Consider the following 24,470-nt stretch of genomic DNA (forward strand, 5'->3'; position numbering starts at 1 on the left):
CTAGATCATGAACTTTGGGGCCAACATGAGCCAGAGGAGTTTCTGAAGCGTCTGCTTCAGTGAGGGGTTTGGTTGGTAGCCATAGAATAGAGAAATGGCACTTTGCAGACATTGGTACTTCCTTGGAAGAACTGGCTGTGGCATTTTCAGAACTCAAAAATTGAAATTACTAGATAATGGTTACTTGGTTTAGGTTGCCTGGAAATCATGAGAGGTTCTGTAAATGCTTTGGGATTAGTAGTTTGAACCACCTAGTCCATTTTATGATTCTGTCTTCAGAATATAGAAGAAATTGCATCTTATTTGGGGATTAGGATGTAAAGTTAATGTACAAGGCAAAATAGCATGTAGGCAAAGTTACCCATGCAGAGTTTGTGGGAAGATGCCTTACCACAAACCAGTACCTTCTTTTTGGGTTCAAGACCAGTCCATTTTTCCTCTAGAATGAGAACAGATCATTGCTCTTCTGTTGAGCACAGAGTTAGGGGCAGTCCTATCAGAATCACTCCTGAGTGGCTAAATACCCTCAGTCTGAGCGACTTGGCCAGCAGGTTATGGGAACAGAAGATTCGTGGTGCCTCTCTCTTGCTCACTTAGGCGTACGCTTACTGTCTGGAATGGTGGGTTGAACCCTTGTATTTACCTAAATTGAGCTTTCTCTGAAATTTTTGCTCAATGTATGTTAGATTTGTGTAAGTTAAATTAAATGTTGGTTTATGCATGGTGTAAGATTTAAAATAGACTTCTTAGCAAAAAGAACACCTGGTATCAGATTGACTTACCCTTTCATTTTGTTTGCTTGTATTCAGTGGAGTGTTGAAATAACAGGTATCTCATGTCTCATCTTTGAATTATAATGAATTTCATATCATAGCTTTAGTTTCTGGTACTTTTTTTTTTTTTTTTTTTTTTTGAGACAAGTTCTGTCACCCAGGCTGGAGAGCAGTGGCGTGATCTCGGCTTACTGCCTCCTCCGCCTCCCAGGTTCAAGCGATTCTCCTGCCTCAGACTCCCAAATAGCTGGGATTACAGGCCCCTGCCACCATGCCCCGCTAATTTTTGTATTTTTAGTAGAGACAGGGTTTCACCATGTTGGTCAGGCTGATCTCCAATTCCTGACCTCAAGTGATTTGCCCGCCTTGGCCTCTCAAAGTGCTAGGATTATAGGCGTGAGCCACTTCGCCCTGGCCTCTGGTACATACTTTTTTCCGTTTTCCCTCCAACAGTGTTTCAGTAAACTGAGTACATACTCAATGAAATGAGAAGATTTAACTTATAAAATCGATTTAGTATAGTTTTCAATAAAAACTTAAACATTCTTTTTTCTTTTTTTTTTGAGACAGTCTCACTGTGATTGCCCAGGCTGGAGTACAGTGGCATGATCTTGGCTCACTGCAGCCTCGGCCTCCTGGGCTCAGGTGATTGATTCTCCCACCTCAGCTTCCAGAGTATCTGGGACTATAGGCGTATGCCATCACGCCTGGCTAATTGTCTTGTATTTTTAGTAGAGACAGGGTTTCACCATATTGCCCAGGCTGGTCTCAAACTCCTGGACTCGGGCAATCTGCCTGCCTTAGCCTCCCGAAGTGCTGGGATTACAGGTGTGAGCCATGGCCCCTAGCTGAAAACTTTAACCTTCAGATGTCAGATCAGTTAGTGAGTCTGTTTTATCTGTTGTTCAAGCAAATTCTTTAAAACACTTAAAGTAGTTCAGTTCTTCAATTGGTTGAAATGTATATGGCCGTTTCTTTTCTAAGCAGTGCTTTCAGGTAAACACCATTGGTCTATGGACTTCAGTTTGAAATCATTAGTTTACTCTCTTGCTGGAAGGAGGAAAGTGATCTTATTGTTGTGGAAAATATATTACTGCAGAATCTACTCGCTTTTCCTCCAACAGTCAAGTTAATGTTTTCTATCATTCAGCTAAGATTACTAAATTAGTATAACTTTCCTTTGCCTCTTAACTTTTTAGCACTACAGAAACCAGGACTACAAATATGTTCTTTACTTTTTTCTGTTATTTTCTCCTATCATGAGACTTCTTGAACGCAAATGCTGTTCATTATGCTTTCTCATCTGTAGTTGCATGCATGTGTAATCCACTGTAGTGAAGACACTGAAACCTGTTGTATTTTCCACATTTCGATAGATCTCTCACAGGATTTCACACTTTCAGAATGCTCAGTAAATTATTATTGGCTGCTTGATAATACCTGTTTGTTCCTGCCTTTCCCCAAGTCCTTCAACAGAAGTTTCTTCTAGCACTTTGCAGGATAGTTGAGTGGAATATTTGGGCCCCTCACAGTAATGAGCTTGTGTGTTTTGTCATTCTCTTTTTTTTTTTGAAAAAACAATAGAGTCATTTAAGGAAGCAAAAGGTCCCTGGATCAATATTTTTATTTTATCTTTTATGGTGATAGGGTGAGGTGTGAGTATTTAGGGAGCTGGTTGGTAGGATGGGGTTGTCTTAAGGTTGCAGGAGGGTCAGAAGGGTGACTGTAACTACTGATGATATCTTACAGTGGTGAAGGAGAAGATAAGTGAAAACAGAAGCAATTTAAACAAATTTTAGTAGGTATTAGTCTCTTAATTTGGCACTGACATATGACAGATTTTAATTTAGATTCTGTAGTTTGTCAGGCATAATAAAATACCCTTCCTTAAATATTTTTCACACATACTCTTGTTTGCCTTTTTCTAGTTGCAAGAGTGGTGATTTCTAGGTTTCATTATGAATTTTAGAAATATATAATTTGAATGTATTGACTGTTTTAGGTTCTCTATGAGGCAAGAAAAGGCAGGGTATTATGACTTCTGTTTCATATGATGTCTGGATATATTTAAGGGAGCTGTTCTCAAAGTGTGGCCCGGGATCTATGGCATCAGAACTATTTTTTCTTTTTTTCTTTTTTTTTTTTTTGAGACAGGGTCTCGCTCTGTCACCCAGGCTGGACTGCAGTGGCGACATCTTGGCCCACTGCAACTTCTGCCTCCCAGGTTCAAGTGATTCTTGTGTCTCAACCTCGCGGAAACTATTTTCATAATAATACTGAGTTGTTACTTGCTTAAAAAATAAAACACCTGTGTTGGACATTTGTACCCATGGTGCAAAAGCAATGAGTAAAAACTGTTGGCACCTTAGAACTTGCAGTTAAAAAAGCCAGTTTTGCTTAAGAATGTCTTTGATGAAGTACTAAAAATGATTAATTTCATTAAATCTTTTTTTTTTTTTGAGATGGAGTCTCGCTCTGTCGCCCAGGCTAGAGTGCAGTGGCGCAATCACTGCAAGCTCCGCAGCCTCCCGGGTTCACGCCATTCTCCTGCCTCAGCCTCCCGAGAAGCTGGGACTACAGGTGCCTGTCACCACGCCCGGCTAATTTTTTTTTTTGTATTTTTAGTAGAGACAGGGTTTCACCGTGTTTGCCAGGATGGTCTCAATCTCCTGACCTCATGATCCGCCCGCCTCGGCCTCCCAAAGTGCTGGGATTACAGGCGTGAGCCACCGCGCCCGGCCAATTTCGTTAAATCTTGATCCTTGCACGCATGCACTTGTAACATTCTGTGCAACAAGATGGGAATGTGTGTAAAGTGCTTCTGCTGCATGTTGAGGTATGTTGGGTTTTGAGCAAAAACACTCATGTGATTAAGTTGTGAGCTCCACTAGCCACTTTTTTCATGGAAATTTCATTTTTACTTAAAAGAGGGTCTGACAAACCATGGTTATTCAGACTTAGGTATTTGGCAGACATTTTTTTAAATCAATGAAGTGAGTCTGTCACTTCACGGAAAACAACTGACCATATTTGTTGGCAGAGAGAACATTTGGGCTTTCAAGCAAAATTAAAATTTTGAAAACTTTTGTCTGTTACTGTGAGCATGACAGCTTCTCAGTACTTAAAGACTTTCTGATGAGATTAATGGGTTTAACAAACATGATTTTTTGAAATATGCCAGCTTCTGGAAAATCTGCATAACTCAGTGGACCAGTACTTTTTAGATGAGGAATGATGATTTATAACATCGTGCACGGGTTTAAAGATTCATTTAAAGTGAATAGACTAATGAATGTTAATGTGGTAGAGTAGGAAAAGTTCACTGATACAATTTCGGATTCCATATTGCATCTAATCTTGTAAGAAATTACCACTGCTAACTGAAGTATGGTGGTTATTTTGAGGAAAAGTACCTGTGAGATTGAATTGTGAACTGAACTAGCCACTTTTTAATAGAACTGTTTTGGTGTAGTATCAAAGCACGAGATCCACAATGACCTCAGAAGGCTATTCAAACTCTCCTTTTTCTTAGCTGAGTATGTTTAAGATTGGATTTTCTTCATATACTTGAACCAGAACAACATGTTGGAACAGATTGAATGCAGAAACAGTTATGATAATCTGTCTCCTATTAGACGGATATTAAAGAAATTGGCACAAAATGTACAACACTGCCAACTTACTAATTAATTTTTTTTTTTTTTTTTCTTGTGTGTTTTTTTTTTTGTTTTTATAAAAGAAGGCTGTCTTGCTCCAGGCTCTGGTCATGAAACTCCTGGGATCCAAGTGATCCTCCTGCCTCAGCCCCCCAAAGGTGCTAGATTATTACAGGCATTAGTCACCATTGCTTCTGCTCCTTACTCTCACTATTTTTTTTTTTAAGGAAAATAGTTTCTTTTAAAAATGTGTTATTTATATTAATAGATACAGTTGACCCTCCATATTTGCAGGTTCGGCTTCTGTGCATTCAACAACTGCAGATCAAAAATACTTGTGGGAAAAAAGCCAATAAAATAATAAAACAGGCCGGGCGCTGTGGCTCATGCCTGTAATCCCAGCACTTTGGGAGGCCAATGCGGGTGGATCCCCTGAAGTCAAGAGTTCGAGACCAGCCTGGCCAACATGGTGAAACCCTGTCTCTACTAAAAATACAAAAATTAGCTGGGTGTGGTGGTGTGTGCCTGTAATCCCAGCTACTCAGGAGGCTGAGACAGGAGAATTGCTTGAACCTGGAGGTAGAGATTGCAGTGAACTGAGATTGCTCCACTGTACTCCAACTTGGGTGATAGAGTGAGACTCTGTCTCCAAAAAAAAAAAAAAAAAAAAAAAAATACAAATAATACAGTATAACAACAATTTATATAACATTTACATTGTATTAGATGATCATAAGTAATCTAGAGCCAGATGATTTAAAGTATAAGGGAGAATGTGCATAGGTTATATGCAAATACTACGCCATTTTATATAAGAGTTGATCATCTGTGGATTTTGGTATTCATGAAGTTCCTGGAACCAATACCCCAAGACCCCATGGATACTGAGGGCTTGCTATTACAGTTTTTAATAAAAATAAAAAATGGGCCAGGTGTGGTGGCTCACACCTGTAATCCCAGCACTTTGGAAAGCCAAGGCGGGCTGATAGTTTGAGCCCAGGAATTCAAGACCAGCCTGGGCAACATGGTAAAACCCTGTCTCTGCTGAAAATAGAAAAAAATAGCCAGACATGGTAGTGTGCACCTGTGGTCCTAGCTACCTGGGAAGTTAAGGTGGGAGGATCACCTAAGCCCAGGAGGGTGAGGCTGCTGTGAGCCATGATTGCGCCACTGCACTTCAGCCAGAGCCAGAGTGAGACCTTGTCTCAGAAAATAAATAAATAAATAAATAAAAGTAAATTGTAAAAAATCTCTTAGTTTTTCATTTCTGTTATGTTAAGTGTTAATAGCTATAACACATGTAAACGAAACAGGTCATGAGACCAAAATGCTGAAGAATGGTGTTAATGGTGTTCTTCCTTTGAACTACCATTTTTGTTTTTCTATGCTAGCTAATTACTGTGTGAATAATTAACCTCAGTGAAGTTCTGTATTCTCTGTTGTAGCAGTGGCTCATTTAGGGTTCAATTATCTTTTGACCTGTCCTTCCTTCTCATATGATTGCATCTGGTTTTTAAATTTTAGACTTAATTTTTAATTCTAAAATTAAAAGTCGTTTTTTTTTTCTATGCCCACTGCTGTCAACCCAGTCAGGGCCCTTATCATTTTATTCTTGAATTACTTCAGTACTCCATTTTTATTTCTCATGTGGTGTTTTTCAAACTTGAGTGTTGTTTGGAATCCCAGGGTTAATTTGACTTTCATTTTATGAATATGATTTCATATAAGTTCCTTTATGATAAAACCAAAGCAAATTTACAAATTAAATATAGACCATCAAATTAGCTACACATATTTAAGGATGAGATTTTGTTAGAACCAAATAGTCAATGTTAGAGCTTATAGAATGACATAGCCTCAGGATCAGCTTTATAATAAATCAATTTTTAAAATTTGGCTTGATAATAGTAACAGAGAATGGCTGTTTGCATAAATATGTTTTATAAAATGGTGTTAACTTTTAGTCTTTGTTCAGGATGATGAGACCTACTAGTTAACCAGAACGGGGCCAGCAAGCAGCTCTTGAATGCCAGTTTTCATGCCTGGTCAAAATTCTCTAAAGCTGTGTTGATCACTGAGGTGTTGCGGATGAACTGAAATATGCATTAAGTGGATATTTAATTATTTCTGGAATCTTTACTAGAAAACATGTTCTTACCTAGTTTGCTCCTGGGTTTGCTGTTGGTGAACTGCCTTTGGTTGGTGGGATCTCTGTGTCCCATGAGCTTTGCCACACAGCAGGGACTCTGAGTGCTTCAGCTCACGTTCCTTTGTGTGCCACCCTTGCCTTAACTCACTTACCTGTATTGTTTTTTCTCCCTTAGCACTCAACATCATTTTACATGTAACATTTTACTTTGTTGTTGTTTTTTTGAGACAGAGTCTTGCTCTATTGCCCAGGCTGGTATAGCAACACATTCTTGGCTCACTGAAACCCCTGCCTCCTGGGCTCAAGTGTTTCCTCATGCCTCAGCCTCATGAGTAGCTGGGGCTACAGGTGTGCACCACTGCTCCTGTCTAATTTTCGTATTTTTAGTAGAGACGAGGTTTCACCATGTTGGCCAGGCTGGTCTTGAACTCCTGGCCTCAGGTCATCCACTTACCTCAGCTTCCCAAAGTGCTGGGATCACAGTCGTGAGCTACTGCACCTGGCACTTTGTTTTTGACTGTTTCTATCCAACTAGATTTTAAGCTGTATAAAGTCACAGATATTTTTTTCTGTTATGTTAATTGCTAAGTCTTCAGTTTCTATCGTAGTCCCTGGCTTGTATTAGATGCTCAACAAATATTTGTTGACTTAATGAATGCATATTAACCCTTCTCCTTTTCTTTATTCAACTGCAAACTCAAATGCTCTTTTCTGAGTTGTGTGCTCCCACTGTGGGTAAAGACCACAGTTTTTCTCTTCATTTTAAACACGGCTAAACTGGCCCTGAATTTTATAGAATCCTTTTGATTTGTTGTTTGATCAATACAAGTTCAGTCAGTGGCACAGTTACTTCCCTTGATTCAGATTCTGTAGAAGCCTAAAAGTGCGTTATCTCTTCAAATAGATGTGTCATACAGGCTGCTCTGGAGATCTTCTTTTTTTTCTTTTAAATTGTTCGCGTAACGTTTTCTGTTTTAAAACAGTGGAATTACCAGCCTGGGCACTGTAGTGAAACACTTTCTCTACAAAAAGTAAATTTAAAAAACTTAGCCAGGAGTGGCGGAGTGTACCTGTAGTCCCCAGCTACTCAAGAGGCTGAGGCAGAAAGATTGCCTGAGCCCAGGAATTTGAGGTTCAGTGAGTCGAAATTGCATCACTGCACTCTAGCCTGGACGACAGAGTGAGACCTCGTCCCTTCCAAAAAAATGGAAAAAGTAGAATTATATTTGGGAATTTTTTCCTCAAATTCCTTTGAGGTTAAGTTTATAAAAGTATGGGAGGCCAAGCTGGGATTGTCATTTGGACTCAGATGTTCCAGGCTGTAGTGAGCTACGGTTGGGCCACTGAACTCCAGCCTGGGCAACAGAGTAAGCCCTGCCTCAAAAAAAAAAAAAAAAAAAATTAATAAAAAAAAAAAAAGTTCTTTTAATTACTACCTGTTTTTTTTTTTGTTTTGTTTTTTGAGACGGAGTCTTGCTCTGTCGTCCAGGCTGGAGTGCAGTGGCGCGATCTCAGCTCACTGCAAGCTCTGCCTCCCGGGTTCACACCATTCTCCTGCCTCAGCCTCCCAAGTAGCTGGGACTACAGGTACCTGCCACGACGCCCGGCTAATTTTTTGTATTTTTAGTGCAGGCGGGGTTTCACCACGTTAGCAAGGATGGTCTCCATCTCCTCACCCCATGATCCGCCCGCCTCGGCCTCCCAAAGTGCTGGGATTATAGGCGTGAGCCACTGTGCCCGGCCACTACCTTTTTTTTTTTTTTTTTTTTTTTAAACCCTATATGTTTTTAAATCTAATCTGTTCACATTTTTTGTTTTTCATATTTAACATTTTATGTAAAATTTTTAGATTTTAAAATTTGTTTCTGTTATCACTTCTAAAAGTGAATGTCATTTTAAAAAATGAATGCTTTTACATTGGGTTGTTGTGTAACCTAATTCACTTTAAAAAATAACTTTATTTTGGAATATTTGTTTATTTATTTGAGACAGAGTCTCGCTCTGTTGCCCAGGCTGAAGTGCAGAGGTGTGATTTCGGCTCACTGCAGCCTCTGCCTCCTGGGTTCAAGCAATTCTCCTGCCTGAGCCTCCCAAGTAGCTGGGATTACAGGTGCCTGCCATCACACCCAGCTAATTTTTGTATTTTTAGTAGAGACTGGGTTTCACCATATTGGCCAGGCTGCTCTTGAACTCCTGACTTCGTGATCCACCTGCCGCAAGACTCCCAAAATGCTAAGATTACAAGCGTGAGCCACTGCGCCCGGCCTATTTTGGAATAATTTTGGATTTATATAGCCGTGGTATATTTGTTAAAACTAAGAAATCAGTATCAGTATGTTGTCATTAACCAAACTCGACTTTATTTGGATTTTTCCAGTTATTCCACTAATGTCTTTCTTTGGTTGGTTGGTTGGTTGGTTTCAGGATCCAATCCAAGATACCATAGTTCATTTAGTTATGTCTTCTAAGTTTTTCTGATCTGTGGTTGTTCTCAGCCTTTCCTTAGTTTTCATGACCTCTTAATCGTTTTAAAGTGTGTTGGTCAGATGTTTTGTAAGAATGTCCTTTGATTTCGGCTTATCGGATGTTTTCTTATGATTAGACTCAGGTTATGGGTTGAGGTTTGGGGGAAGGATACCACAGAGGTGAAATCCCCATCTCATTTCATCACATCGGGGAGTACGTAATAACAGCAGTACTTACCATTGCTCGTGTTAATGGCTATGGGTTTTTTCACAGAAACATTACTGTTTCCCTTTCCAGACTCTTCTTGGGAAGTGAATCACTGAACCTAGCTCACGCTCGGGGGAAGGAAATTGAATTCTACGTCCTAGAATGGGGACATACACTCATGTATCAGTTGAAATTCTTGTCAGGAAGAATTGTTCCTTCTCCTCCATTTGTTTATTTAATCACTTATTTATATCATAGACTTATGAATCATTATTTTGTTATGTTTTAATACTGTTCTGACTTACTCTGCGGCTCAAATTATTCCAGCTTTGGCCACTAGAGTTTCTTCTGTTTGCTTCCTGTCTTGGACCTATCCCTGTCCTTTCATCTTTTGAGCATTTCCCTTCTGCTGCTGGCTTGCCTTGTTGTTTCCCTGTCCCAACCCTAGAATCAGCTGTTTCTCCAGACTCTGCTTCCTTGTATTTATTGGAGGGTGGTATTTAGAAACAAAAGTCTTGGGTGCTGGGTATGCTTATTGCTCCTGGGGTATCACTGCTTCCAGGCCCTCTGGTGGACAGACTCTGGAAATGCATGTATTTCACCTAACCTACGTGTGCATACATACTTGTGTTTCTTTATCTATCTGCATATATTTTGAAATAAACGTGAGTTCATATTGATATATCTGACTAATTCATCACCACCCCTTGTTTATTTGTAACTTCTTTGTGACATTGAGAAACTTGGCTCACATTATCTACACTTTATTTACGTATTTGTTTAACCCTAGTGTACATGTAGAGTACTTTCAGAATTACAGACTGGTACCCTTATGAGAAACAAATTTACCAGCTAGAGTACTGTGTAGATTGTCCAAAGTTCTGTAGGTTAGCTTCCCCCGACCTCCTGCTCCTTCCATGAGACTATCTCATAAAATTATAATACTGTTAGACTTGCCGTATAGTTTGCATTCTATCCTGAGATCCCCTGACATCCTGTTTTGTTTTTATTTGCATACAGTTTCTCATTTTAAAAGTCTTTATATTGAGTTAACTTTTTAATATAAATGTTGTAATTTCTGATATCATTCATCAGCCGTTTATGTAGCTGATAGCCACTACTTTTTTTCTTTTTTCTTTTTTTTTTTTTCTTTGAGATGGAGTCTTGCTCTGTCACCTAGGCTGGAGTGCAGTGGCGCGACCTCAGCTCACTGCAACCTCCGCCTCCTAGGTTCAAGCAGTTCTCCTGCCTCAGCCTCCTGAGTAGCTGGGACTACAGGCACGTACCACCATGCCTGGCTAATTTTTGTATTTTTAGTAGAGATGGGGTTTTACCATGTTGGGCAGGCTGGTCTTGAACTCCTGACCTCATTCATGATCCACCTGCCTCAGCCTCCCAAAGTGCTGGGATTACAGGCGTGAGCCACAGCGCCCGGCTGATAGCCACTACTTTTTTAATGCTGATAGAGTGCTTACCATCTGCCAGGCACTGTCTATGCACCGTAAATAAATTTACTTCTCATAATGACTCTGAGGTAGGTACTCTTGAATTAGCCTTTTTTCATGAGGAGAGTGAGGCACAAAGCCGTTCAGTAACTTGGTCAACTTCACACACAGCTGCTAAGTGGGAGAAGGATCTGAACCCAGGTAATGAGCTTTGGAGTCCAAACTCTTGCTTTTTGTTTAATACTGTGTATAGGACTTAGAATTAATAGGACTAAATGTTCTCTTGTTAGTTTAGTTTATTATTTGAATTTGATTTGGAGAGTGCTGCTACCCCAATTCTTTGCCCCATGTCTGTAACAAGCATTATTAATCATGACAGCACTCTTTTTGCTGAGCTAGGACATGGCCTGGCCTAAAGCCAAGAATCCTTACGGACACAACCCTCAAAGTGGTTGTGCGAGATGAACTCTCCTTGCCATCTCTGATCCTGTCTCTTTTGAATCCTGATTCTCGTGCCTGGTGCATGGCACTGTGTACCTGCTTCTCCTGAATTCCTCTTTCATGGTCTTCCTTTTCACAGGGACAGGTTTTCTGTATTCCCCCTCAGGCATAGGATCTGCTTCTAAGTGATTAATTTTTATCACTTACCAATAGTTTAACATCTCTATGTCTGAGTTCTCTTTATATTGTTTTTCTTATCCTTACCTACAAAATGTCATTTACCATTAATTTAAATTTCAGTATATTGAAACAGTGGATTGTAACTTTAAAAATAAGTGAAATTGCCAAATGAGACTAACAGCTGCCTTCAAAGCATTTATACAAACAGGCACTATTGAAGACTGGAGAGTTATCAAAATTGACATTTTTTTGGGCAGTCTTGCTGTGAAGTAAACATTTTTAAAAGGGAGGGACATTGAGAATATTGTAATCATATTACTTACATCTTGTTGGGTTTGGATTTGACCTTACTTAGCCTGGTATTCAGTTAAGAGTCAAAGTTGCCGCTATTAATTTAGTTGAGAAGGATAAATAGTGTATGTAGTTTATGTTTTCTTTAGACAAATAGAAACAGAAATATTTATTTGGCCAGACCAAATAGGTGGTTATTCCCTTGATTTAGCAAATGCTTTAGGTAGAATTTTTAAAGAAGCATTAAGGGCTCTGACAATACCTATGGGACTTTTTTCAAATTATTCAGTTATTGGCAGCTGGGTAAGGAGGGACAGGAATGTCTGATTTAGGTAAAGACCTCTCACAAGTGGAGTAGGGGTGTATCTGGTAGAGAACAGTGCTGATTCCTTGGACTTGTGTGACCTGGCCACTTGAGAGGTAGGTAGGAAGGCGTGTCTTGGCCATGTCCTGGGGCCTCAGTAAACCTGAGAGGATGGAGGAAGCTCTACTTTTTCTGATGATGCTGTTGGTGATAATAAAGTAGGCTATGAGAGCCCATCTTCCGTTAATTCAGATGTTCCTGTACAGTTGGCCCTCTGTAAATGAGATTCTGCATTTTAAGATTCAGCCAACTGTAGGTAAAAATATTTGAAAAGAAACAAAAGTGTCTGTACTGAACATGTACATACTTTTTTCTTGCCATTATTCCCTAAACATAAAAGTTTAACAACTATTTACGTAGTATTTACATTGTATTCGGTATTTAGTAATCTAGAGACAGTTTTAAAGCAGGGATCCCCAATCTCCAGGCCGTGGACTGGTACCTGTCTGTGGCCTGTTAGAAACTGGGCCGTACAGCAGGAGGTGAGCTCCGCCTCCTGTCAGATTGGTGGCAGAATTAGATTCTCATAGGCACTTGAACCCTATTGTGAGCAGCTGTACATGTGAGGGATCTAGATTGCGCACTCCTTAAGATAATCTTTTTTTTTTTTTGGAGACGGAGTCTTATCTCACTCTGTTGCCTAGACTGGAGTGCGGTGGCATGATCCCAGCTCACCTCAACATCTGCTTCCCGGGTTCATGCGTGAACCCGAGAGGCAGAGCTTGCAGTGAGCGGAGATTGCATCACTGCACTCCAACCTGGTCTCAAAAAAAAAAAAAAGTAATAACACCCACATTATACATCAGTGAAAACGAAACACGTTTGCTACCCTAGGCCTTATTGCACAGGGGTGATACCTCCAAGGAGAAATTTGTCTAGGCAACAGATGGACTAGAGGTGATTAGCCTATGAGCGAATGAGGCTACAGATCATTCCTTTTTATCTGATTCCTTTTTCTTTCTAGTTTCTAGGCCTTTGAAGTGCTAAGTGGTCTTAAGTAATTTGCAGAGAATTAGTTAAGTTCACATGTTAACTAGCAGATAGGAAGAAAACTATTGTCATGAAATTATTTAAAAAAAATAAGGCTCCAGTTTCTTCCCATCTTTGATGTCCTTTGGTCCCACCTTACTGCCTTCCTAACACCATTTTCTGCTTTACCGCAAAGCTGGGGTCATCTTGAGTTTAGTCTTCGCAATCTGAATGACTCTCAGCTTTACTCAACTTTAGCACCTCGCAGGCAAGGCCACACTTGGAAACTTTTCACTTGGAATAGTTCTATCTTGGTGGTTTCATCAGCCTTCTTTATGTCAAGCATACTCAAATTCCTGCCCATTCTTATCTCTTCATTCCCTTCAGGTCCTCAGTCCTTTTAATTTGTGACTTTTACTCTCCAGGTCCATCCTTGTTAAATGTCTGCCAGCCAGACTTTAGTTGCCCCCTATCCAGCTTTCTCTTGCTCAGACCTAAGATTCCTTTAGGTTCTTTCTTTGCCTTTTGAAATCCAGCTCAACTTTTTTTTTTTTTTTTTTTGAGACGGAGTCTCGCTCTGTCGCCCAGGCTGGAGTGCAGTGGCCGGATCTCAGCTCACTGCAAGCTCCGCCTCCCGGGTTTACGCCATTCTCTCTCCTCAGCCTCCCGAGTAGCTGGGACTACAGGCGCTCGCCATCTCGCCTGGCTAATTTTTTGTATTTTTTTTAGTAGAGACGGGGTTTCACCGTGTTAGCCAGGATGGTCTCCATCTCCTGACCTCGTGATCCGCCCATCTCGGCCTCCCAAAGTGCTGGGATTACAGGCTTGAGCCACCGCGCCCAGCCCAGCTCAACTTTTAAGATTGAGTTCACTTGTTACCTTTCCTGCCATCCTTCTGCAGTTCCTAATATTCTTTTCTTTCCCGCAAAGTGCTTTCGTATGAACAGTCAGCCTTCCACATCTGTGAGTTCCAAATCCATGGATCCTGAATTCATGGATTCAACCAACTGCAGATAAAAAATATTCAGAAAAAAATAAAGCATGGTTGCATCTGTACTGAACATGTCTGTACTGTTTTCCTTGTCATTCTTTTCTAAACAATACAGTATAACAACTATTTACATAGCATTTACATTGTATTAGGGATTATAAGTAATCTAGAGGTGATTTGAAGTACATGGGAGTCTCATATCCCAGGAAGCCAAGTAAAAAAAAAAAGTATATGGGAGGCTATGCATAGGTGATATGCAAATATTACACCACTTTGTATCAGGGACTTTTGAGCATCTGTGGATTTTGGTTTTCGAGAGGTGTCCTGGAACCAATTTCCCAGGGATACTGAAGTACATCTGTCTATCTCATACTATATTTTTCCCTCTATCTTAGGTAGAATATCAGCTCCATAGGGGCGAGGACTTAATAATATTTGTATATTCGTTTTATTCAAGTTTGTATAAACTGCTTGGGTCATAATTATTTATTACATGCTTGAGAAAATGAATTTCTTTGCCCATTTGTTACAGCTCTGAGTAAACAGCCATCTGCTTTCTCTGTCACCTGTTGGTGATTGAGTATTTCTGTAGAAAGTTACCCACTGACCTCGGGACTCTTAGTCTAAATCTTAGGCAGTTTTCTCTGTGCATGAGGTTTTTATGTAAACAAATAGGTGAAGCCTGCCCTACTCATTTATTTGTTCAAGCCAGAAAGTCACCTTCTTCACTTTCTGTATTTAAAACATCATTTGGTGGAAGTTCTGGTCTAAGCAACTCTTGAATTCATGTCCTTTTCCCTGTCATTGCCAGTGTGGTGTAGAAGCCTCTGTCACCCCTTGTCGGGATGCTGTGCTGCAGCGTCTAACCTGGTTGCAGTTATTCTTTTACTCCCTCACCTCACACCCTTTTACTTAAAACACTAAAAGTGGCTTCCATTGTTCTTAAGATAAAGCACAAATTGTTAGTGTGGCCTGTAAAGCTTTGCACAGCCTGACAGAGAATGTCCTGCTAATATTTTGAAGGTACAGTATGATTTTAATACTTTAGGAGAAAATGTTCTAGAAAAAGATGCTTGTTTAGACTTAAGGTGAGGACTGCAGTATGAATTAGACATTGGGTGAACTATAAGCTGTCCCCGCATTTGAACATAATTGGTTCTTAGAGCCTGCAACTAAAGATAAGGCAGAATAATTTACTTTGCATTTCCTGCATTCCTCTTTTTGCTTGATAGCAGAAACCCCTCGTGTTAATAAAGGTGGCACAAGAGGCAAAAATACAGACTTTATCACAGTGTTTAAGGAGAGGTGCATGGTTAAGTGTGTGGGGAGAGAGTACTTTTGTACATTTGTTATATGGTGAACTATATGTTTTCTACTTTTAGTACTGCTTGTAAATTTTACTTCTTCTTGGATTTACTTTTTTCAGTTATATTCCATTATGTCTTGCTCCTGTAACAGCTAATTTAATGATGAAAAACTTAGGATCCTATGTCTTTATATTTTCTTCCCTCCACAAATGTGGATCTGATAGAGTTAAAAACTAGGTTGTGATATAGTATACCTAATTCCTGTAATGGGATCATGTTCCTATAATATGGCTGCAATTTAGTGTAGATTTTTTGTAAATACAAGTATATTTTAAAAGTTGTATTAAATAAAAACTTAAACTTTCAATGAAATGTTTTAAGGATTTAACCATGCAGCACAAATGAGCACCTTTCTGCAAATACCAACAGTGTAATATGTGTCATTTCTTCACTGATTGTTAGTTTGCTGCAGATTAAAACACAGGTGATCATATTCAGGCTGGTTAGATTAGTGATTTTAATATGAAACCATTGCTTTTAGAATAATCATGGGCCAGACTGGGAAGAGATCTGAGAAGGGACCAGTTTGTTGGCGGAAGCGTGTAAAATCAGAGTACATGCGACTGAGACAGCTCAAGAGGTTCAGACGAGCTGATGAAGTAAAGGTATAATCTTATCTTTTGTGAAAAATGAATATACAGTTAAGGATAGGTTTTTTTCCTCTCCTAAGTTCAATAAGTTTTTATTTAAAATAATATATTTCTAGCTAAGTTTGTATTTACATAAGATAAGTGAATACTTGGAAGCTTAGGTTCTTGATCTGTCTTAACATTATGCCATGCATATTAATCAGTCTTTGTTTAGTATACTTTTATTTGCATGTGCAGACTCAGGACCTAAATACAAAGGGATGCATTTCATGATTTTATGTCTTTAAAGTCATTGTGATTAAAAAAAAAAATACACACACACACACACGCACACACATACAAAGTCAACAAAGCATTGCAATAGTTTCCTGTTCTCTAACCACTTGCAATAAAATAGTAGATGTGGTGTTTTTGTATTATTTGAATGTGGGAAACTATAGTGTAAAATCTATATGCACCTAAGAAAATGTTCTTGATATTTTGAGAATACACTAGATTTTAATCTGCTTTAGAGGTGTTACACATTTTCTAACGATGAACAATTTCTCCTCTCCTCTCCTTCATTTTTTTTTAAAGAGTATGTTTAGTTCCAATCGTCAGAAAATTTTGGAAAGAACGGAAATCTTAAACCAAGAATGGAAACAGCGAAGGATACAGCCTGTGCACATCCTGACTTCTGTGAGCTCATTGCGCGGGACTAGGGAGGTTGGTTAACATAACATGTTGTAGTAATTATCATCACCTTTTGGTTTTTGCTTTTGGAACATTTGTGTGGTTATTGGGAGGAAATCATTGACCTCAGGGTGTCCATCTTTTTATTGCTATTTCTTTTTAATGTGCAACTGTTAATGGCTGCTGTACATCACACTATTAGCTATTCCTATAACAGAATTCTAAGTGTTTGGAATATACTTTGAACTAGGTAGATGCCTAGGTTTTATAAGAATGTTGATTAAAAAAAAACTTTTAAATCAAATACTCTTTAATGTCCTCATCAGATCACTATTTAGAGCAAGGTTTTCTGACTCACTGTTTTAACCCCAATTTGAATTAGCCATGTAGTAAGAAATGTTTTCATATTCATGAACAGGAAAGCTTTTTATTATATATTTTGTTCAAAGGCTAAGCCTCTCTATAAGAATTTTTAAATTTCGTGTTGAGAGATTGGAATTTCTTTTCTATAGTACTTTCTGAACGAGGTAGCTCTTAATTACTCCAAGAGTTTCCTATTTTCAAAGAAAGGCAGTAAATCTATGGTATAATCTATAATTAAATATCCCGTTAAAACATGATTGCAGCAAGATGAGAAGAAAATGGCAAAAGCCTAAATAGCTTAGGCATTTCTGTTTTTAAGTGCCTGTGTTGTATAGAAAGACATGGCATAGGATATTTAAAGGGGAGTTGAAGCAAAAGGGGAAAGAGTAATTTGGAATTAAAATTACACTATGTAGTAGATTGTTTATCTGAATGTCTAAATATGAGAAGCACCTAAACGATGGAATTTAAGATAATTTTTCAGTGAGTAGCCATTTTTAATATGACATTATTTAACAAGCAACAATTTACTGTTGTATGAGGCCTTCTGGAGATTGTGTGACATACGTGCTTCAAATACTTGTCAGTGATATCCCAGCAGCAGCAGACATAATCCTAATGATGATTCCAGTGATACTCTGGTGGTCTTGATGGTGACACTTGGAATGATTCTTAGCCGTTTATGCATTTGTTAGGTGACACCTCTGTAAAGCTCTGATTTCTAATTGTATAAATATTTATTATACATTGACACTTTCCTCAACATCTGGTACAGGCCAGAGCCTAGATGTTGGAGGTCAGTGGCATGGGGGAAAGGGATTCTTTTTGATGCCCATCAAAACGTTCTTAAAGGGAATAAGGATGGGGCTTTTAAGTAATTGTTTTGAAAGTTTTATCTGGTGACCTTTTAGAAATGTTGAAGTGAAGGAAAACCTCATTTTCTCTGGAGGAATAAATCTTAGAAATTTCGAGAAATTAGATAGATTCACATGGAAAACTTATTTTTGCCACCCGTAATGAATCTCAGAATGCTACCAAAAGCCTAACTTAGGTTTATAATAAAAGTCAGCAGCAGTAATGAATTATGTTACTGTGCTAGGTACTTTGTACACATTATCTCATTTAATCTTCGTGATAAGGAAGGAGTAAGACGCTTTTCTTTTTTTTTTTTTTTTTTTAAATCCAGGCAAGGAAACTGAGCCTTAGAAGTGTTTAGTCAGTTTGCCTGCTCTAATGATCTGATGTGGGCCCAGAAGAGCACATGAAGTATTAGTGAAGTACATTATTTACATACAACTTGAATTGCTCGTAGTATAATATTTGGCATTAAATTTAAGAGTATTGTTTGTTCAAGTGGATATTTACTAATTGAAATTTTCTTTTAATTTTGTCAAATGGAGACAAGTCATTGAATATAAAGATACCTAATTTTCGTGAGTTTATGTGAAAAACTGTGAGAAGAAATCAGCATTTTAATAAAACAAAATTGTTGCCTAAACTTAGTACTTCCACAGTACCACACACAAAGATTGAGAATAAACATTTTCACAGAATATGGGAGAAAAGGAGGAAAATAATCCCCAGCCTTAGGAATTCAGTTTTTGTTGCATAGAACTCTCACCTGATTAAGGTCATTATAGTGAAGTACATTATTTACATACAACTTGAATTGCTCGTAGTATAATATTTGGCATTAAATTTAAGAGTATTGTTTGTTCAAGTGGATATTTACTAATTGAAATTTTCTTTTAATTTTGTCAAATGGAGACAAGTCATTGAATATAAAGATACCTAATTTTCGTGAGTTTATGTGAAAACTGTGAGAAGAAATCAGCATTTTAATAAAACAAAATTGTTGCCTAAACTTAGTACTTCCACAGTACCACACACAAAGATTGAGAATAAACATTTTCACAGAATATGGGAGAAAAGGAGGAAAATAATCCCCAGCCTTAGGAATTCAGTTTTGTTGCATAGAACTCTCACCTGATTAAGGTCATTCATTTTTTTTTTTTTGTCGTCAGTGTTGGTAGCTGATCCTGCTTCAGATGATCCATCTATTATTTCCCCTTTCCCCCTTTTCAAACCATCATCACTGACTTTTAGAAGCCAAAGTTTATATTGTTTGTGGTGAACTTCTTGGTGTTATCACAATAAATCATAAAGCTTTAGGGCTAAAAAGGAGCGTAGTGGTCTCATGGTCCAACCTCCTGACTTTTCAGATGAGAATATATCCCTGTTTATTTTTTCTTTGGTTTAAGCATTTCCATCTACATATTATTTCTTTTATATGTTTGAAAGATTCTAGTCTGAAGTAGGTCAGGCAGGAGGAGAAAATAAAAGTGAGTCTTGTTTGGCAAAGACTTTCCTAGTGGTAGGCTTGGCAGAATTTCAGATTGCAGTGCTGATTCAAACACGTTAAGTCTATAGCATTCAACATTTGAAGTGCCATTATAGCATTGTTTTAATTAACTGCTTGCTTTTATAAGCTAATTATATGTAAGTGCTGGTGTCTTCAATTTAAGTCCTCTGCAGCATGACACATCAATGACAATCTTTAGTTCTTTTGTCAGGTCTTAAACTTATACTACTGTTTTTGTAGTTGGAGAAGTGGGTATACTCAGTTTGAAAATGACTGATTTTCTCCAGGTTATTTTAGTAAAGAATGTCTGACAAAAGTTTACTGAAGTGAGTGCTTTAGATGCTGACTTCAGGTCAGGGAGCTCTGCATTTGAACCCGAAGACCACATCTCTAGTATGTGGTTTTCTTACTATGTGTGGTTTTGTTTTGTTTTTGTGACGGGGTCTCTCTCTGTTGCCTAGGCTGGAGTGCAGTGGTACAATCACAGCTCACTGCAGCCTTGACCTCCTGGGCTCAGGAGATCCTCTTACCTCAGCCTCCTGAGTAGCTAGTACTACAGTCACATACCACCACATTGGGCTAATTTCTTTCTTTCTTTCTTTCTTTCTATCTATCTATCTATCTATCTATCTATCTATCTATCTATCTATCTATCATCTATCTATGAATCTATCTATGAATGAATCTATGAGACGGAGTTTCGCTCTTATTGCCCAGGCTGGAGTGCAATGGTGCAGTCTCGGCTCACTGCAACCTCTGCCTCCTGGGTTCAAGCGATTCTCTTGCTTCAGCCTCCTGAGTAGATGGGATTACAGGCATACGCCACCATGCCCGGCTAGTTTTTGTTTTAGTAGAGATGGAGTTTCATCATAGTGGTCAGGCTGGTCTCAAACTCCTGACCTCAGGTGATCCACCCACCTTGACCTCCCAAAGTGCTGGGATTACAAGTGTGAGCCACCACGCACATCGGGCTAATTTTTTTTGTAGAGACGGGGTCATGCCATGTTTTCCAGGCTGGTCTCGAACTCCTGGGCTCAAGCAATCCATCTGCCTTGGCCTCCCAAAGTGCTGGGATTATAGGTGTGAGTCACTGTACCTGTCCCTTAATGTGTTTTTAAGATACTTTGGGGTAACTCTTTTTTGCTATTGAGATTACAGAATCTAAGCAGTATTGTTCATAGAATTTTAATACAGAATGTGTTTACTTTTAAAAAAACACTTCTGCCTTTTTGAAGACAGTGATTATACATGTTTTACATTTATTTCTTCTTAAGTTAATCTTTTAAAGAAGCATCCAGCTTCGCAATGTCATTAATCAATACATATAGGTCGAGGGATGTACATTTTATTCCCATAATGTGTCGCTGTTGGTCAAGGAATTGTTTCTAGGTGACTTTTGTGACTTTGTCTTGTCAACCAGTAATAATTACGTTCCGTGGGTCTTCATATTGCTAGTTGTATTCTTCAGTGTGTCTCTTTTTCGAGTTTTAATGAAGAAACTAGTTGAAGAGTTACTCTTGAGGTTCTCATTAATGTATTTCTTTTTCGTACATCTGCCCATTTCTTGCTGATAATCACAAGACACTTCTCCTTCACTGACTTCATATCGAAATGTTTTCTATATGTGTTATGACTGAAAGAGAGGTTTGCTTAGATAATGCCTGTCTTCTGGGCAAATGGTATGATTAGTTTAGTAATTTAATCCATCTTGCCAATATGCATTTCTAGATTCCCAGGAGAATACAATGTTCTTGTAAGAGTTCTGTATCTTGTTTACTAATGGATAGAGAGAATTTGGTGTATATTCTTGGGGCTTCAGAATGTCTAAAATAGAGGCAGCACCAGAAGGGGATCATGGTCCTCATATGAAGAATTTAAAAACTTTTGGACTTTTAAATATTAACACATTTGCTCTTCTTAGTAATATTTCAAATGATTGTAAGTTCATTGCTTAGCATTTGATATTAGCAGATGTTTTTGGGGGGGAGAAGCTTCTATCAAAATAATGTGTAAATTCTTTTGTATGTTGGCATTTTGGACTTAACATTTTGTTGAAGGAGAAGAAAATACCTGGTTTACATGTAAACACTCGATTGCATTTTTTATTGATTTAGTAATGAAGTTCCTTCAGTTAATTGTAAGTGAAAATTTAGTTACTGTTTACAAAGAAAAAATAATATCCTAGTGTATTTCATGTATAATTTAGTGTACTTTACTCAGATACATTCGAGTGTAGTAACATGGTTTCTTTATGTATTTCAGGATTATAGGCCCTATAGGTTTAGATTCTCATGAGCCTTTTGAGCAAATATGGCAGAAAGCTCGTCACTTTTCTCATGTCTTTGAATTAAGTGGATGGCTCTTCAAGTGTCTGTCTTACTCTTAGTCTGAACATATACACTCATTCTTATTGACTTAAGGAAGTGGTCTCTGAGTTGCTTTCTGTGACTTCTTGCCTCTCTTTAACTATTGTTGGTATTTACTTGGAGAGTTGAATCTTGTTAGGTTAACTGTCAGTCGTTCCCACCTGTATAACTTGTAAATCCATGCAGCCTTTGCTTTCTTTCTGGCTTGATTTAGGCTGAAATAGATGTAACATTTCTTAAATTATCATATAAGGGGTTTTTTTTTTTTCCCTTTTGAACATAAACTAATGTAAGCTTTTATACTTTTCCAAAGGGTTAGATTTAAAAAAAAAAAGGACATTTGAGTTTATATAACATTATATATTAAATACACGTCATTTATTATGTTTATATTTTAAATTTGATTATGTATCTTCAGTTTAAAAGGTGAATTTTAAAAAGTCAAATTTAGGCAACTAATAAAATTAGCAGAAGTTGCTTTCCTTTATGGTTTTTCTCCTAGAATATTGTGTATATAGTTTGTATTTTATAAATTATTGTTATAAATGTCATGTATCCCCAAATGCAAAACCGAGTTCTGACAACTATTAAAAAAAAAAAAATCCAAACAAACAAAAATGCTTGCTTAATCTGGAAGGTTAGAAATTGTTTTATTCTCTGAAGAAACAAGAAAATTACATTAGATCTAGGACTTTTGTCATAATTTAGCTTTATAATAGGGATTGACTTAAATTTACTCCTTAGGATTCTGTCTTACCTTCTCTTAGCAGGTTTTATAAAAGAACATCACTTAAGTAACATTTTGGGAAGGCTGGGCACATTTCACAAGCTACCTGACAAGGCAGTTTTATACTAGCTAATGTGACTACCTTTCGGGCTAATGAAACTAGTTTAAAAGTTTTATGTTTTTCTCTCCACTGAACAGATCATTGTAAAATGATTATTGTAAAAATTTAGATAACACAGAAATAGGTAAAACAGAAAGCAAAAGTCCCTGTAGTCCAACTGCTCTGGCTTTTAGTCTTTCAAATTTCATTTTCTATATATACTACAAAGTTAATAATATGTATTTTATTTTTAAAAATTATTGGCCAGATAATACATCCTTTCCATTTTGGGCCATCACTTTACAACCTCTGTTCAAATTTTCATTCTTTTAAAAAATGTGTATGTTTGACATTATGGATATACCATAACTTATTGCCCCATTCTTGATGGATATTTAGATTTTTAGTTTTTACTTTTGCAATCATTGCTGTAGTGAACTTCATATACATCCTTGCATCTTTTGAGTAATTCTGTAGAAGTTCCTAGAAATATAATTATTAGATCAAAATGATATGCATATTTGAAAATTTAGCGGATATTACCAAATGCACCCTCAAAAGTTTTACATTACACCCCCACCAGCTGTTTATGGAATGTCTGTTTACCTGTATTCTCAGCACAATATTTTCAATCTTAATCTTCAGTCCAATAGGTAAAACGTTGTTAGAATTTGTTATACCATGTCTTAATTATTAGTGAAGTTAAGTGTCAATTACTGTTTGTTTATATTTCTTTTGTGAACTGGCTGTTACAGTGTTGGATCTTGTACAATTAGGTTGGGCTTTTTCTTACAATTCATAAGGACTTTTTGTATATTACAAATACTAGTTTTTGACTGGGTGCAGTGGCTCACGCCTGTAATCCCAGCACTTTGGAAGGCCAAGGTGGACAGACCATTTGGGATGAGGAATTCTAGACCAGCCTGACCAATATGGTGAAAGCCCATCTTTACTAAAAATACAAAAAAATTAGCTAGGCGAGGTGGCGGCGCCTGTAGTCCCAGCTACTCCGGAGGCTGAGGCAGGAGAATGGCGGGAACCCGGGAGGCGGAGCTTTGAGATTGAATCACAAGACTCAATCTCAAAAAGCAAAAAACAAAAAATAGTTTTTTTGTCGTATGTTTTGCAGATTTTACCCCATTTTGATGTTATTTCTGGTATATCTTTGTTATACACTTCTTTTTCTTTTAAGTTTTGTGTTTCTTTTTTTTTTGGAGACGGGAGTCTCGCTCTGTCACCCAAACTGGAGTGCAGTGGCCGGATCTCAGCTCACTGCAAGCTCCGCCTCCCGGGTTCACGCCATTCTCCTGCCTCAGCCTCCCGAGGAGCTGGGACTACAGGCGCCGCCAACTCGCCCGGCTAGTTTTTTGTATTTTTTTTGGTAGAGACGGGGTTTCACCGTGTTAGCCAGGATGGTCTCGATCTCCTGACCTTGTGATCCGCCCGTCTCAGCCTCCCAAAGTGCTGGGATTACAGGCTTGAGCCATGGCGCCTGGCCTAAGTTTTGTGTTTCTTAAAGGTTCCAAAAGTCTTTCTTCACTTCAAGATTATAAATTATCTACCTGTCTTTCCTTTAGTTCTCTGTTTTCATTTTTATATTCTAATATCATTTAACCCATCAGGAATTTCCTTTGGTGTAAAGAATGAATAGGGTATTTGGTTTCTAATTTTGTTCTTTTTAGTTTCCTGGTTGTTTCAACACTTTACTGAGAAATTAATGAATCGTGAGGGGCAGTTGTAAACTCGTTTTCGAAGATGAGCAGAATCAGCCTTCTTGGTTGGTGGTTCCCTCGGCAGTTTTACCACTAGAGCAAGACCTGAAGTGTTTCCCTTCAGAAACCACAGCCTGTGCCATCTTGCCCACTCTCTTTCTTTCTTTCTTTCTTTCTTTCTTTCTTTCTTTCTTTCTTTCTTTCTTTCTTTCTTTCTTTCTTTCTTTCTTCCTTCCTTCCTTCCTTCCTTCCTTCCTTCCTTCCTTCCTTCCTTCCTTC

The 24,470-nt window shown here is 38.1% G+C and overlaps 1 protein-coding gene across 10 annotated transcripts in view; it reads left to right on the plus strand.

The window, feature by feature from the left end:
- Positions 1 to 24,470, plus strand: part of EZH2 (enhancer of zeste 2 polycomb repressive complex 2 subunit) — a 70,272-nt gene that overhangs the window by 16,625 nt on the left and 29,177 nt on the right. For 5 of the 10 annotated variants that reach the window (XM_017862415.1, XM_017862412.1, XM_017862411.1 and 2 more), the window contains exons 2-3: positions 15,781 to 15,904; positions 16,466 to 16,567. In XM_017862415.1, the coding sequence (XP_017717904.1) occupies positions 15,788 to 15,904; positions 16,466 to 16,567 (219 nt within the window). In that variant the 5' untranslated portion in view covers positions 15,781 to 15,787. Of the gene's footprint in view, positions 1 to 15,778; positions 15,905 to 16,465; positions 16,595 to 24,470 lie in introns of those variants that run through there. The other 5 variants (XM_017862410.1, XM_017862413.1, XM_017862408.1 and 2 more) reach the window with 2 other exon arrangements.

Source organism: Rhinopithecus bieti, unplaced genomic scaffold (assembly GCF_001698545.2).
Source record: "Rhinopithecus bieti isolate Rb0 unplaced genomic scaffold, ASM169854v2 scaffold_64120, whole genome shotgun sequence".
In the NCBI taxonomy this organism is placed as follows: domain Eukaryota; kingdom Metazoa; phylum Chordata; class Mammalia; order Primates; family Cercopithecidae; genus Rhinopithecus; species Rhinopithecus bieti.